At 44.7% G+C, this 12,835-nt stretch overlaps 1 protein-coding gene across 1 annotated transcript; it reads right to left on the bottom strand.

Annotated features, from left to right (window-relative positions):
- Window positions 1-206: 206 nt before the first annotated feature.
- On the bottom strand, window positions 207-1,229 carry LOC141243425 (olfactory receptor 52E8-like). The gene has a single exon (XM_073668927.1). The coding sequence runs from the start codon at window positions 1,227-1,229 to the stop codon at window positions 207-209; it is 1,023 nt and encodes a 340-aa protein (XP_073525028.1).
- Window positions 1,230-12,835: the final 11,606 nt, after the last annotated feature.

The following is a 12,835-nucleotide window of genomic DNA, read 5'->3' as shown; positions in this document are numbered from 1 at the left end:
AGAATACACATTTTCATTTTATTGGCTATTTATGTCATCCTATGGATCACCAAACTGAGCTCAGCACAGGAGACATTCGAAACAGTTTTGGCCAAGAACCTCCATGTCTACTGCCAGTGCAAGAGCTCCTTTTATATGTATAAAACAATGGTTTACATGCAGATTTACAATTCATGGATCTGAGTATAACACAAATATGGAAGAGATCAATTTTCTTCTGAAGTCAGTCGGAGACCAAATGTTTTCTTCTTGTGGACATCATGCATTGAGGAGAAGAGAAGAGAACCCCTCTTCTTCCAGGATCTCGTCAAGCAATTTCTGATTTCTTTGACTCCTAATCCATAGATAAAGGGATTTATTGTGGCGGGAATCATTAGGTAGATTGCAGTAAAGAGATTCTGGACATCGTAGGAGATGAGTGAATGCATTCTGTACACAATGGAAGATACCAAAGCACAGGTGTATAAAAGCATGGCCACAAGCAGGTGCGTCCCACAGGTGCTCAGGGCTTTGTGTCGAGCTTTACCAGATATGATTTTCATGGCAGTATAGAGGATGCTGGTGTAAGATAAGAGGAGTAGACCAGAATCAAGAATAGTGATGAAGATCCGAACAAGTAGACCTACAATTTCCTGATTGGAAGTGCTGCTACATGCCAGATTCAGTAGCCCCATGTTTTCACATACAAAATTCATGATGATGTTGGACTTACAATATTGAACATAAGAAGCTAAAATGACCATCGGGGAAACAAAAAGAGCACTCCGGGTGATCCCAAAAGTGACCAGGTAGATCAGGGTCTGATTAGTCATGATATCATTGTAACGTAGAGGCCTACAGATGGCCACAAACCTGTCCAGGGCCATTGACAGGATAACACCAGACTCAAAAATAGCCATGAAATACATATAGAACATCTGCATAAGGCAACCGGCCAGAGATATCTCATTCATATTGAAGGATAAGCCCAGGAGGAGTTTGGGCATGGTGGAAGTTGTGCATGAAATGTTGACAGAGAAGAGGATGGAGATGAGAATATACATTGGGGAATGGAGATTTCTTTCTACACAGATCCGGTAAATCAATATAGAGTTTCCTGTCAAGATTGTGATGTACACAGAAAGAAATGGGATCACCAAAAACGTCCGGTAGGCAACAATCCCTGGAAACCCAAAGAGGAGAAATTCAGTGTGAGAGAAAAAATTCTGACTTTGGTTGAACGTGTTCATTCCTTGATCATTAGAAAACTTAGCTATGATGTTTTTTTTTAGGAAAGTTTATATGAGAAGTATGGTAAGTATGGTTGAACGAGTCTATCCTCGAGTCACTACAAAACTTAGTTATGATGCCTTTGGAGGAAAGTCTACGTGAGAAGATGGTCAGTATGGTTCAGCATGTTCATCTTCTGGTCAGTAGGAAACTTAGTTATGATGCCTTTGGAGGAAAGTCTACGTGAGAAGATGGTCAGTATGGTTCAGCATGTTCATCTTCTGGTCAGTAGGAAACTTAGTTATGATGCCTTTTGAGAAAAGTCCATGTGAGTAGATGGTAAATATGGTTCAACATGTTCATCCTCAGGTTATGAGGACATTTAGTTATGATGCCTTTTGAGGAAAGCTTATGAAATAAAAATGGTAAGTGTGGAAGATAGTTGTGATAGTATCATAAGTAGAAACATTAGTGAAGCTTAGTGACAATGGCAGCTTGATGGTTTATGGTCATTCACAATGTTCAAATCTTCTCTCTTTGCTCATGAGCTTTATTTTAATTCATATCAAACTGCATTAAATGATTGTCATGTCCTTGTGTCCAACTGTCATCTTATCCAGTGATGATCAAGGGGAATATGTCTCCAAGTTCAAGAAGAAAACTTCAATCTTTGGTGAATGTCAAGAATCCTTTTGAAAAAAATTATAACATAAAGTATCACTGGGAAACACTAGAAGGTTGGTGTTACCATTGGGGTGGTCTAATACAAAACCATTACACGCATGGTCAGATTGCTTGGACATTATTACATTGATAATGGTGGAGGAGTGAAACATGGGCAACCAAGACACTGACTATGTAATCTCATTGGAAACTATATCCAACATTTAGCATTAATTACAAATCATCTTCCTTAGGTTTCTCTCATGGCACACAAGACAATACAAGACAAGTCATCTAACCATAATGTAAGCCCATGGCCAGTGATATGGGAGCTATACCTGTTGCCAGAAGAAACCCTGCATATCCCATTGACATAAGGCTCCCACTTGACCATGATTGGGTCTTCCACATGGTAAAAAAATGGCAAATGTCATTGCATGGAGTTGATGGGTTTACTACATTGTATTAGTGCAGATTAGGTCTCTTTGCCAGGAGAGACCTTTGTGCTGCTGTGTTTAGCCGGTTGTCTACTCTGTAACCAGGTCATCATCTCATCTGACCTGTAAATTGAGCGTACATTTAATTATTGACTGTTAATTTCCTTTGGTCTCCTATCATTAAAATGCCGGTTGGTGTCTATATCTCTGTGTGCCCATCTCTTACCTCACTGTACAAGATTCTCCTGTTTGACAGCTGCCATCAGTGTTGTCGGTGATGGGGCAGCCGCTCAACATATTATATACTACTCCCTAGGCTCCTTGTGGATTTCCTCTGTCTCATTACCATCAATGTGGAAATCTCCAGACACCCAAGAAGCGTAAACAGAGGTTCGCCCGGTCCTTTCAGTAATCTCTGACTTGTCGTGTGGGAATCAAAGGCTCCAGAAGAACCTCTGCAGTGATGGGAGCCATGATAGTCCTGTAATCCGAATTATAGTGAGACGATCCTGACAAGAGGCGCCTGGAAAAAATTAATGAAAGGACAACTCCATGAGTATCTGGTTAGGGTCAGCATGAGGGGCCGCAGTGTGAGCCACCACTTAAGGCTCCATTAGGGAGGCAGCAAGTTTTGAACAAAATATGATTTCTTGATCCAGATATAAACAACATACATGAACGACCATCAGAACTGACCATGAATGGTGCTGTAGGGTGCATTTTCCTCAGACATCAACCAAGAGACTTGGTCCTAAATCTGAAACTAGTAGCCAAGTCACCTGCTGCAGGAAGCTTCAGTCATAGTAAGACTTTAAAGAAGAGTCAACCTAGCATTAAACCTCCTGGTAAGTAGTGGAGGTTTGTTGGCTTGTTGTACGGGGACAAAACATCTTTATATTAGAAATATAACATCAATGTCCTAATGCAGAAATGTAGTACTAGAGATGAGTGGATCAATCTGCTGCAAATCACCTTTGAATTGAATTTTCTGAAATTCTCTGGATCAGGTGAATTCAAACAATTGGAGATTCGATTAGCAAAAAAAATGCCCAATTCCATTTCACACATTGCTGAAGATTGCATAAGAATGGGTTAATGGCATCAGGCGCAGCCGTGTGAGAGTCCCCTTGATGCCTTTCAGCTATCATATCATATGGTCTAGTGCAACCAATCAAAGGGACCATCACAGCCACTATAAAAGATAAGAGCAAGGAAAGCAGTGGCCATATAAGGATCTAACAGCTTAAGGAAGCCAGAGCGCACAGCTCATTAACCATAGGGATAGAAAACTGCCTACAATCCTTTGCCTCCAAACACAGACAGCCACCTCATGCCCTCTCCTGCTCCCACCTACTAACGCTTTCTCTGCTCCTCCTCACTGCCGGCGACATCTCTCCACATCCCGGCCCTCCTCACCACATCCCTACAATCACTTCCACCTCCTACCCACGATCTATCCCAAACTCTCGTAACCCTTCTAACCTTATACCCATCCGCCAAGCCCCCGCTTCCCCAGTCCCATTAATAGGAGCTCTATGGAACGCTCGCTCCGTCTGCAACAAACTTTCCTACATTCACGATCTCTTCATCACTAACAAGCTTTCCTTACTCGGCATCACTGAAACCTGGCTCACCCCCTCCGACACAGCCTCTCCTGCTGCACTTTCATATAGCGGATTCCACCTCTCCCATACCCCCCGCCCCAACGGCAAGCCCGGTGGAGGAATAGGTTTCCTCCTCTCAGAAAACTACTCCTTCACCCATATCCCACTGCCACCCTCAATTACTCTCCCCTCTTTTGAAGTGCACTGCGTGCGCATCTACTCCCCATCCAACCTCCAACTGGCTGTCATCTACCGCCCCCCAGGATCAACCACCACTTTCTTTGACCACTTAACCACTTGGCTACTTAATTTCCTCTCCATTGACATCCCCACTATCCTCATGGGTGACTTTAACATCCCCATTGACACTTCCCTCTCAGCTGCCTCTAAGCTTCTATCCCTCACTTCCTCCTTTGGTCTTACTCAGTGGTCTTCCACACCCACCCACAAAGACGGCCACACGCTGGACCTCATCTTCACCCGCCTCTGTTCCCTATCTAACCTCTCTAACTCACCTCTCCCTCTCTCTGACCTCAACCTACTCACATTCTCTTCTCACTCCTCCCCGGGGCAACAATCCCCATGCCACAAACTTGCATACCCTCACAGAAATCTCAAACACCTTGACCTACACTCACTCTCTGAATCCCTTCTCCCTCTTACAGACATTAGTTCCTTACATGATGCAGATGTTGCTGCCACTTTATACAACACCACAACAGCTGCAGCTCTCGATTCGGTTGCCCCCCTCACACATACCAAGGCTTCCACAATCAACAGACAACCCTGGCACACCAGCCTAACTAAAGAACTGCGACGGGCCTCCAGGTTTGCTGAGCGTAGATGGAAAAGGTCCCACTCCCATGAGCACTTCATCGCATTCAAACAGTCCCTCACTACCTTCAAGTCCACACTCACTGCAGCAAAACAAACATACTTCACATCTCTCATATCCTCCCTGTCTCACAACCCCAAACAACAATTTAACACCTTCAATTCTCTCCTCCGTCCCCCAGTGCCTCCTCCCTCTCCTCTTATTTCAGCCGAAGACTTTGCCTCATTCTTCAAGCAGAAGATTGACACCATCAGACAAAGCTTTTGCCTAGAGCCCCCACAGCCCCTCCCCACACCTACTCAACCCTCTTCCTCCCAAACCACCTTCTCCACCATTTCTGAAGATCAACTTTCCTCCTTACTCTCCAAATCACACCTCACCACCTGTAAACTTGACCTAATCCCATCCCACCTCATCCCAAACCTTACCACTATCTTCATCCCAGCCCTAGCCCACCTCTTCAACCTGTCACTAACAACTGGTGTCTTCCCCTCATGCTTCAAACATGCCTCAATTAGACCCATCCTCAAAGAGCCCTCCCTTGACCCATCCTCTGTGTCTAGCTATCGCCCCATATCACTCCTCCCCTATGCCTCAAAACTAGTGGAACAACATGTCCATTCTGAACTGTCCTCCCACCTCTCCTCCTGCTCCTTCTTTGACCGCCTACAATCTGGTTTCCGACCGCACCATTCTACTGAAACTGCACTGACTAAAGTCACCAACGACCTACTAACCACCAAATCCAAGCGACACTACTCTGTCCTCCTCCTCCTAGACCTGTCATCTGCCTTTGACACAGTGGACCATTCCCTCTTACTACAGTCTCTCTCATCTATCGGCATCACAGACTTGGCCCTACCCTGGATCTCCTCATACCTAACAGACCGGACATTCAATGTCTCCCACTCACACACCACCTCCTCATCTCGCCCCCTATCTGTCGGTGTCCCCGAAGGTTCAGTTCTAGGACCGCTGCTCTACTCCATCTACACCTTCGGCCTGGGACAGCTCATAGAGTCTCACGGCTTTCATTATCACCTCTATGCTGATGACACACAGATCTACCTCTCTGGACCCGATATCACCTCCTTACTAACCAAAATCCCACAATGTCTGTCTGCTATTTCATTCTTCTCTGCTAGATTTCTAAAACTTAACATGGACAAAACAGAATTCATCATCTTTCCGCCATCTCATTCAACCCCCCCAACTGACCTATCTATCAACGTCAATGGCTGCCCACTCTCCCCAGTCCCTCAAGCTCGCTGCCTTGGGGTAACCCTGGACTCTGAACTATCCTTCAAACCACATATCCAAGCCCTTTCCACTTCCTGCCGACTCCAACTCAAAAATATCTCCCGGATCCACACATTCCTCAACCATGAATCTGCAAAAACACTAGTGCACGCCCTCATCATCTCCCGCCTTGACTACTGCAACCTCCTGCTCTGTGGCCTACCCTCTAACACTCTCTCCCCCCTTCAATCTATCCTAAACTCTGCTGCCCGACTAATCCACCTGTCCCCCCGCTATTCCCCGGCCTCTCCCCTCTGTCAATCTCTTCACTGACTCCCCATTGCTCAGAGACTCCAGTTCAAAACCCTAACCATGACATGCAAAGCCATTCACAACCTGTCTCCTCCATATATCTCTGACCTAGGCTCCAGTTACATACCCGCACGCAACCTCCGATCCTCACAAGATCTCCTTCTCTACTCCCCTCTTATCTCTTCCTCCCACAATCGCATACAAGATTTCTCCCGTGCTTCCCCCCTACTCTGGAACTCTCTACCCCAAAGTATCTGACTCTCGCCTACCGTGGAAACCTTCAAAAGGAACCTGAAGACCCACCTCTTCCGACAAGCCTACAACCTGCAGTAATCACCGCTCCACCATACCGCTGCACGACCAGCTCTACCATCACCTACTGTATCCTCACCCATCCCTTGTAGATTGTGAGCCCTCGCGGGCAGGGTCCTCTCTCCACCATACCACTGCACGACCAGCTCTACCCTCACCTACTGTATCCTCACCCATCCCCTGTAGATTGTGAGCCCTCGCGGGCAGGGTCCTCGCTCCTCCTGTACCAGTCACTGTCACATTGTGTTCAAGATTATTGTAATTGTTCTTGTATTATACCCCTTTTTCACATGTAAAGCGCCATGGAATAAATGGCGCTATAATAATAAATAATAATAATAACAATAATAAGTCTGATTGTGGTGTAATACTGCAGTGCTGAAGAACATTTAAAATGGGAGTGGTAGTCTCTCGTTGTGAATAATAATCCAAAGATGCAAGTGATAGGGAGAAGCAGAACTGGCACAATCAGTGTGCTATTAAGGGAGGTGATGGACCTGTATAGTCTGTGTGATATATAGGGAGGTGAAGGACCTGTATAGTCAGTGTGATATATAGGGAGGTGATGGACCTGTACAGTCAGTGTGATATATAGGGAGGTGAAGGACCTGTATAGTCAGTGTGATACATAGGGAGGTGATGGACCTTTATAGTCAGTGTGATATACACATGTGGTCAAAATTGTTGGTACCGCTCGTTTAATGAACGAAAAACCTACAATGGTCACAGAATTAATTTGACTCTGACAAAAGTAATAATAAATTAAAAATCTATGAAATTGAACAAATGAAAGTCAGTCATTGCTTTTCAACCTTGCTTCCACAGAATGTTTAAAAAAATGAAACTCATGAAATAGGCCTGGAAAGAAATGATGGTACACCTGAAAATAATGTGACAAAAGGAACATGTTAAATCAAGTTGTGTCCACTATTTAGCATCACAGGTGTCTACAATCTTGAAATCAGTCAGTGGGCCTGTATGTAGGGCTACAGATACTCATTGTGCTGCTTGGGGACATGGTGTGTACCACACTCAACATGGACCCAAGGAAACAAAGGAAAGAGTTGTCTCAGGAGATTAGAAAGAAAATTATAGACAAGCATGTTAAAGGTAAAGGTTATAAGTCCATCTCCAAGCAGCTTGATGTTGCTGTGACTACAGTTGAACATATTATTCAGAAATTTAAGATCCATGGGACTGTAGCCAACCTCCCTGGATGTGGCCGCAGGAGGAAAATTGATGACAAATCAAAGATACGGATAATACGAATGGTAAAAAAAGAGCCCAGGATAACTTCTAAAGAGATTAAAGGTGAACTTCAAGCTCAAGGAACATCAGTGTCAGATCGCACCATCCGTCGTTGTTTGATCCAAAGTGGACTTCATGGGAAACGACGAAGGAGAACACCATTGCTGAAAAAAACCCATAAAAAATCCAGACTGGAATTTGCCAAACTACATGTTGACAAGCCACAAAGCTTCTGGGAGAATGTCCTATGGACAGATGAGACAAAAAATGGAAGTTTTTGGCAAGGCACATGAGCTCTATGTTCACAGATGGAAAAATGAAGCATATCAAGAAAAGAACACTGTCCCTACAGTGAAACATGGAGGAGGCTCTGTTATGTTCTGGTTCTTCTTTGCAGCATCTGGCACAGGGTGTCTTGAATCTGTGCAGGGTACAATGAAATCTCAAGACTATCAAGGGATTCTAGAGAAAAATGAGCTGCTCAGTGTCAGAAAGCTTGCTCTCAGTCGCAGGTCATGGGTCTTGCAACAGGATAATGACCCAAAACACACAGATAAAGAGCACCTAAGAATGGCTAAGAGGAAAACATTGGACTATTCTGAAGTGGCCTTCTATGAGCCCTGACCTAAATCCTATTGAGCGTCTTTGGAAAGAGCTGAAACATGCCGTCTGGAAAAGGCAACCTTCAAACACGAGACAACTGGAGCAGTTTGCTCATGAGGAGTGGGCCAAAATACCTGTCGAGAGGCGCAGAAGTCTCATTGACAGTTACAGGTATCGTTTAATTGCAGTGATTGCCTCAAAAGGTTGTTCAGCAAAATATTAAGTTAAGAGAACCATCATTTCTGTCCAGGCCTATTTCATGAGTTTAACTTTTTTAAAAAGTCTGTGGAAGCAGGGTTGAAAAGCAATGATTGACTTTCATTTGTTCATTTTCATAGATTTTTAATTTATTATTACTTTTGTCAGATTCAAGTTATTTCTGTGACCATTGTGGGTTTTTCTTTCATTAAATGAGGGGTACCAACAATTTTGATCATGTGTGTATAGAGAGGTGATGGACCTGTATAATCAGTGTGATACATAGGGAGGTTTTGGACCTGCAGAGTCAGTGTGATATATAGGGAAGTGAAGGACCTGTATAGTCAGTGTGATACATAGGGAGGAGATGGACCTTTATAGTCAGTGTGATATATAGGGAGGTGATGGACCTGTATAGTCAGTCTGATACATAGGGAAGTTCTGGACCTGCTGAGTCAGTGTGATATATAAGTAGGTACTAAACCTGTAAAGTCAGTGTGATATACAGTGGTGTGAAAATGTGTTTGCCCCTTCCTGATTTCTTATTCTTTTCCATGTTTCTCACACCTAAATGTTTCACATCACAAAACAAATTTAAATATTAGACAAAGATAACACAAGTAAACACAAAATGCAGTTTTTAAATGAAGGTCTTTTTTATTAAGGGAAAAAGAAATACAAACCTACAGGGCCTTGTGTGAAAAAAATGATTCCGTTCCCACCTTAAAGCATAAATTAACTGTGGTTTATCAGATCTTTGGGAAGCTGAGTTAAATTTCTCTAGCCACACACAGGCCTGATTACTGCCAAACCGGTTCTCAATCAAGAAATTGCTTAAATAGGACCTGCCTGACGAAGTGAAGTAGACCAAAAGATCCTTAAAAGCTAGACATCATGCTGCGATCTAAAGAAATTCAGGAAGAAATGAGAAGTGCATTAAAGGGAATCTGGCACTTATCTGACCTCTAATATGGGCATGCAAGTGATAGAAATGTAAATCTATACATATCTGTATGCCTCATACTAGAGGTCTTGTTGCTGTGAAATGCCTTTTTATTCAGTGAAGTTTCTGATGCTTCCAATCCCAGGGTCTGGAAGAAATCCCCACCTCCTGTGGTAATTACAATGTTTCCCCCCTCCCTTGTATGTCACAGTGCCTGAATTTGGCTGCTGCAACTGCACATCACAGGGCACTGTGACATGCAGGGGAAGGGGGAAAAATTGTAATTACCACAGGAGGTGGGATTTCTTCCAGATCTCAGGCCTGGAAGCAGCAGAAACTTTGCTGAATAAAAGACATTTCACAGCAACAAGACCTCTAATATGAGGCATGCAGGTAGGTATAGATTTACATTTCTATAACTTGTATGCCCATATTAGAGGTCAGATAAGTGCCAGGGGGTGACAGATTCCCTTTAATTATGATCTATCAGTCTGGAAAAAGTTATAAAGCCATTTCTAAATCTTTGGGACTCCAGCAAACCAAAGTGAGAGCCATGATCCACAAATGGCGAAAACATGGAACAGTGGTGAAACTTCCCAGGAGTGGCCGGTCTGCCAAAATTACCCCAAGAGCGCAGCAATGACTCATCCAAAAGGTCACAAAAACCCCCACAACAACATGCAAACAACTGCAGGCCTCACCTTCCTCAGTTAAGTTCAGTGTTCATGACTCCACCATAAGAAAGAGACTGGGAAAAATGGAATTCATGGCAGAGTTCCAAGACAAAAACCACTGCTGTCAACAAGAACATAAAGGCTCGTAGCTTTGCCAGAAAACATCTTAATGATTGCCCAGACTTTTGGGAGAATACTCTGTGGACTGACGAGACAAAAGTTGAACTTTTTGGAAGGTGTACGTCCCATTACATCTGGCGTAGAAGTAACACAGCATTTCAGAAAAGGAACATCATACCAACAGTAAAATATGGTGGTGATATTGTGATGGTCTGGGAATGCTTTGCTTCTTCAGGACCTGGAAGACTTGCTGTGGTAAATGGAACCAAGAATTCTGTTGTCTACTAAAAAATGCTGAAGGAGAATGTCCGGCCATGCGTTCGTGGCCTCAAGCTGAAGTGCACTTGGGTTATGCAGCAGGACAATGATCCAAAGCACACCAGCAAGTCCACCTCTGACTGGCTTAAGAAAAACAAAATTAAGACTTTGGAGAGGCCTAGTCAAAGTCCTGACCTTAATCCGATTGAGATGCTGCAATATGACCTTAAAAAGGCAGTTCATGCTAGGAAACCCTCTGATGTGGCTGAATTATAACAATTCTGCAGAGGTGAGCGGCCAAAATTCCTCCAGAGCGTTGTAAAAGACTCATTGCCAGTCATCGCAAATGCTTGATTGCAGTTGTTGCTGCTAAAGGGGGCCCAACCAGGTGTTAGGTTTAGGGGGCAATCATTTTTTTCACACAGAGCCCTGTAGGTTTGGATTTCTTTTTCCCTTAATAAAGACCTTACTTGTGTTTTCTTTGTCTAATGTTTACATTTGTTTTGTGATCTGAAACATTTAAGTGACAAACATGGAAAAGAATAAGAAATCATGAAGAGGGCAAACCCTTTTTCACACCACTGAACACACACTGCACATACACATGTATATACACACCTACTACACATTTATATGTATACACACACTGCAAATACACATGTATACACACTGCTTATACACATAGCTACACATACACTCCTCATACACATGTTTATACACACACTACAAATACACATGTTTATACACACGCACTGCACATGCACATCTACTGTATGCACACACACTGCACATATGTGGCACCCCAGGTCTGGTCGCCACAGTGGCAGCAATGTCATGTCTGAGAGCCGGTGGGAGGTTCCCTGGTTGGGGACAATTAGCATGCAGCACCTCCTGCCTCAGTCCAGGGAGTGGAGAAACCTGCCCTTTATAAACTGGATCTGGGGCGGGGTTAGAGAGTGAAGTGCCAGACAAGGTTCCAGTGAAGTTGCAGATAGGGACAGGTCAGCAGCAGGCTGAGGAGTCCCTGTAGGCAGAGGAGGAACACGAGGCAGGAAGGGAGCTAGAAGAGCTCATCCTGGCTAGAGACTTGAAAAGCCGGACACTGGAGTCCGAGGCTGTGAGGGTTATAAACCCAGCAGCAGAAAACCACCACGCAGGGGACTTCAAGTCCTCTGGCCCAAGGAAGCCCAGAGGCTCAGCCACACGAGAGGGACCACTACTGCCCTGGAGGGGTGAGAAGCACGGAAGGCCCGAGTCGCCAGTCATATGGGTGAGAACAACACGGTACACTCAGGGACGTGGGCTACCACTACACTACAGCGGGATAGCCAAGAAAGAGTGAGCACGGTAGGCCTACAAACTCCCCCTGACCAGCGGGATTTCCCAGTTGCTCTCAGACTGACCAGGCCTCCATTGTTAACTTGTATTCCGGACGGGTCCTTTAATACCACCAACAGTAAAGACCCTGAATTGCATGACAGACTCCGTGTGATTACTGCTGCTCCCGCGCACCATCACCACCAACATCCCTATACACTGCCCTGAGGCTACACTCTGCTGCACCCACAACACCAGCCTCAGCGGTCTGCCCTGCAGCGGCGGTCCTGGAAGGAGAAGCGCTGCAGGGGCCGCCGGACAGGTGAATATAAACTTTATTTATTATTTTAGTCTTTTTTTCACAGGTACAATGGTACCCGGGTCTGGATGAGAGTCTCCTCTCCTCCAGACCTGGGTAACATCCGCACATTGAAACGCATATTATCCGCGTGTACAAATGTACAGACACTGATTCTATGCGTCTCAATGCAAGTCAATGGCGGCGCTTCCGCAAAATTAATGAACATGCTGCGGATTTATGAGTGCTGCAGAAACGCTGCGGAAAAATCCGCAGCATGTGCATTGACATTGCGGAATGCCATTGGGGACCATGGGGTGCGGATTACCAAGCGTTTTTGATGCGTTTCCGCTGCGGAAACTCCGCAGCGGAAACGCATGAAAAAACGCATCGTGGGCACGCAGCCTAAGACCTATTGCAACAGGCTGACACCTTTCTGGCCACAGCTACCACCTTTCTCAAGAATGTATGTTTGTGAATGAAATCTTGCATTGTTAAGTCCAGGACGTGGGCCATGCATGAAGCATGGGTTATATTTCCTGACCATAAGACAGGCGGAATCTTC

This window comes from Phyllobates terribilis, unplaced genomic scaffold, assembly GCF_046119375.1.
Source record: "Phyllobates terribilis strain yellow unplaced genomic scaffold, ASM4611937v1 Scaffold_2__4_contigs__length_985480577, whole genome shotgun sequence".
Classification (NCBI taxonomy): Eukaryota; Metazoa; Chordata; class Amphibia; order Anura; family Dendrobatidae; genus Phyllobates; species Phyllobates terribilis.
Note: the sequence above shows the minus strand (reverse complement) of the source record. Positions and strands in the feature narration are given on the sequence as shown.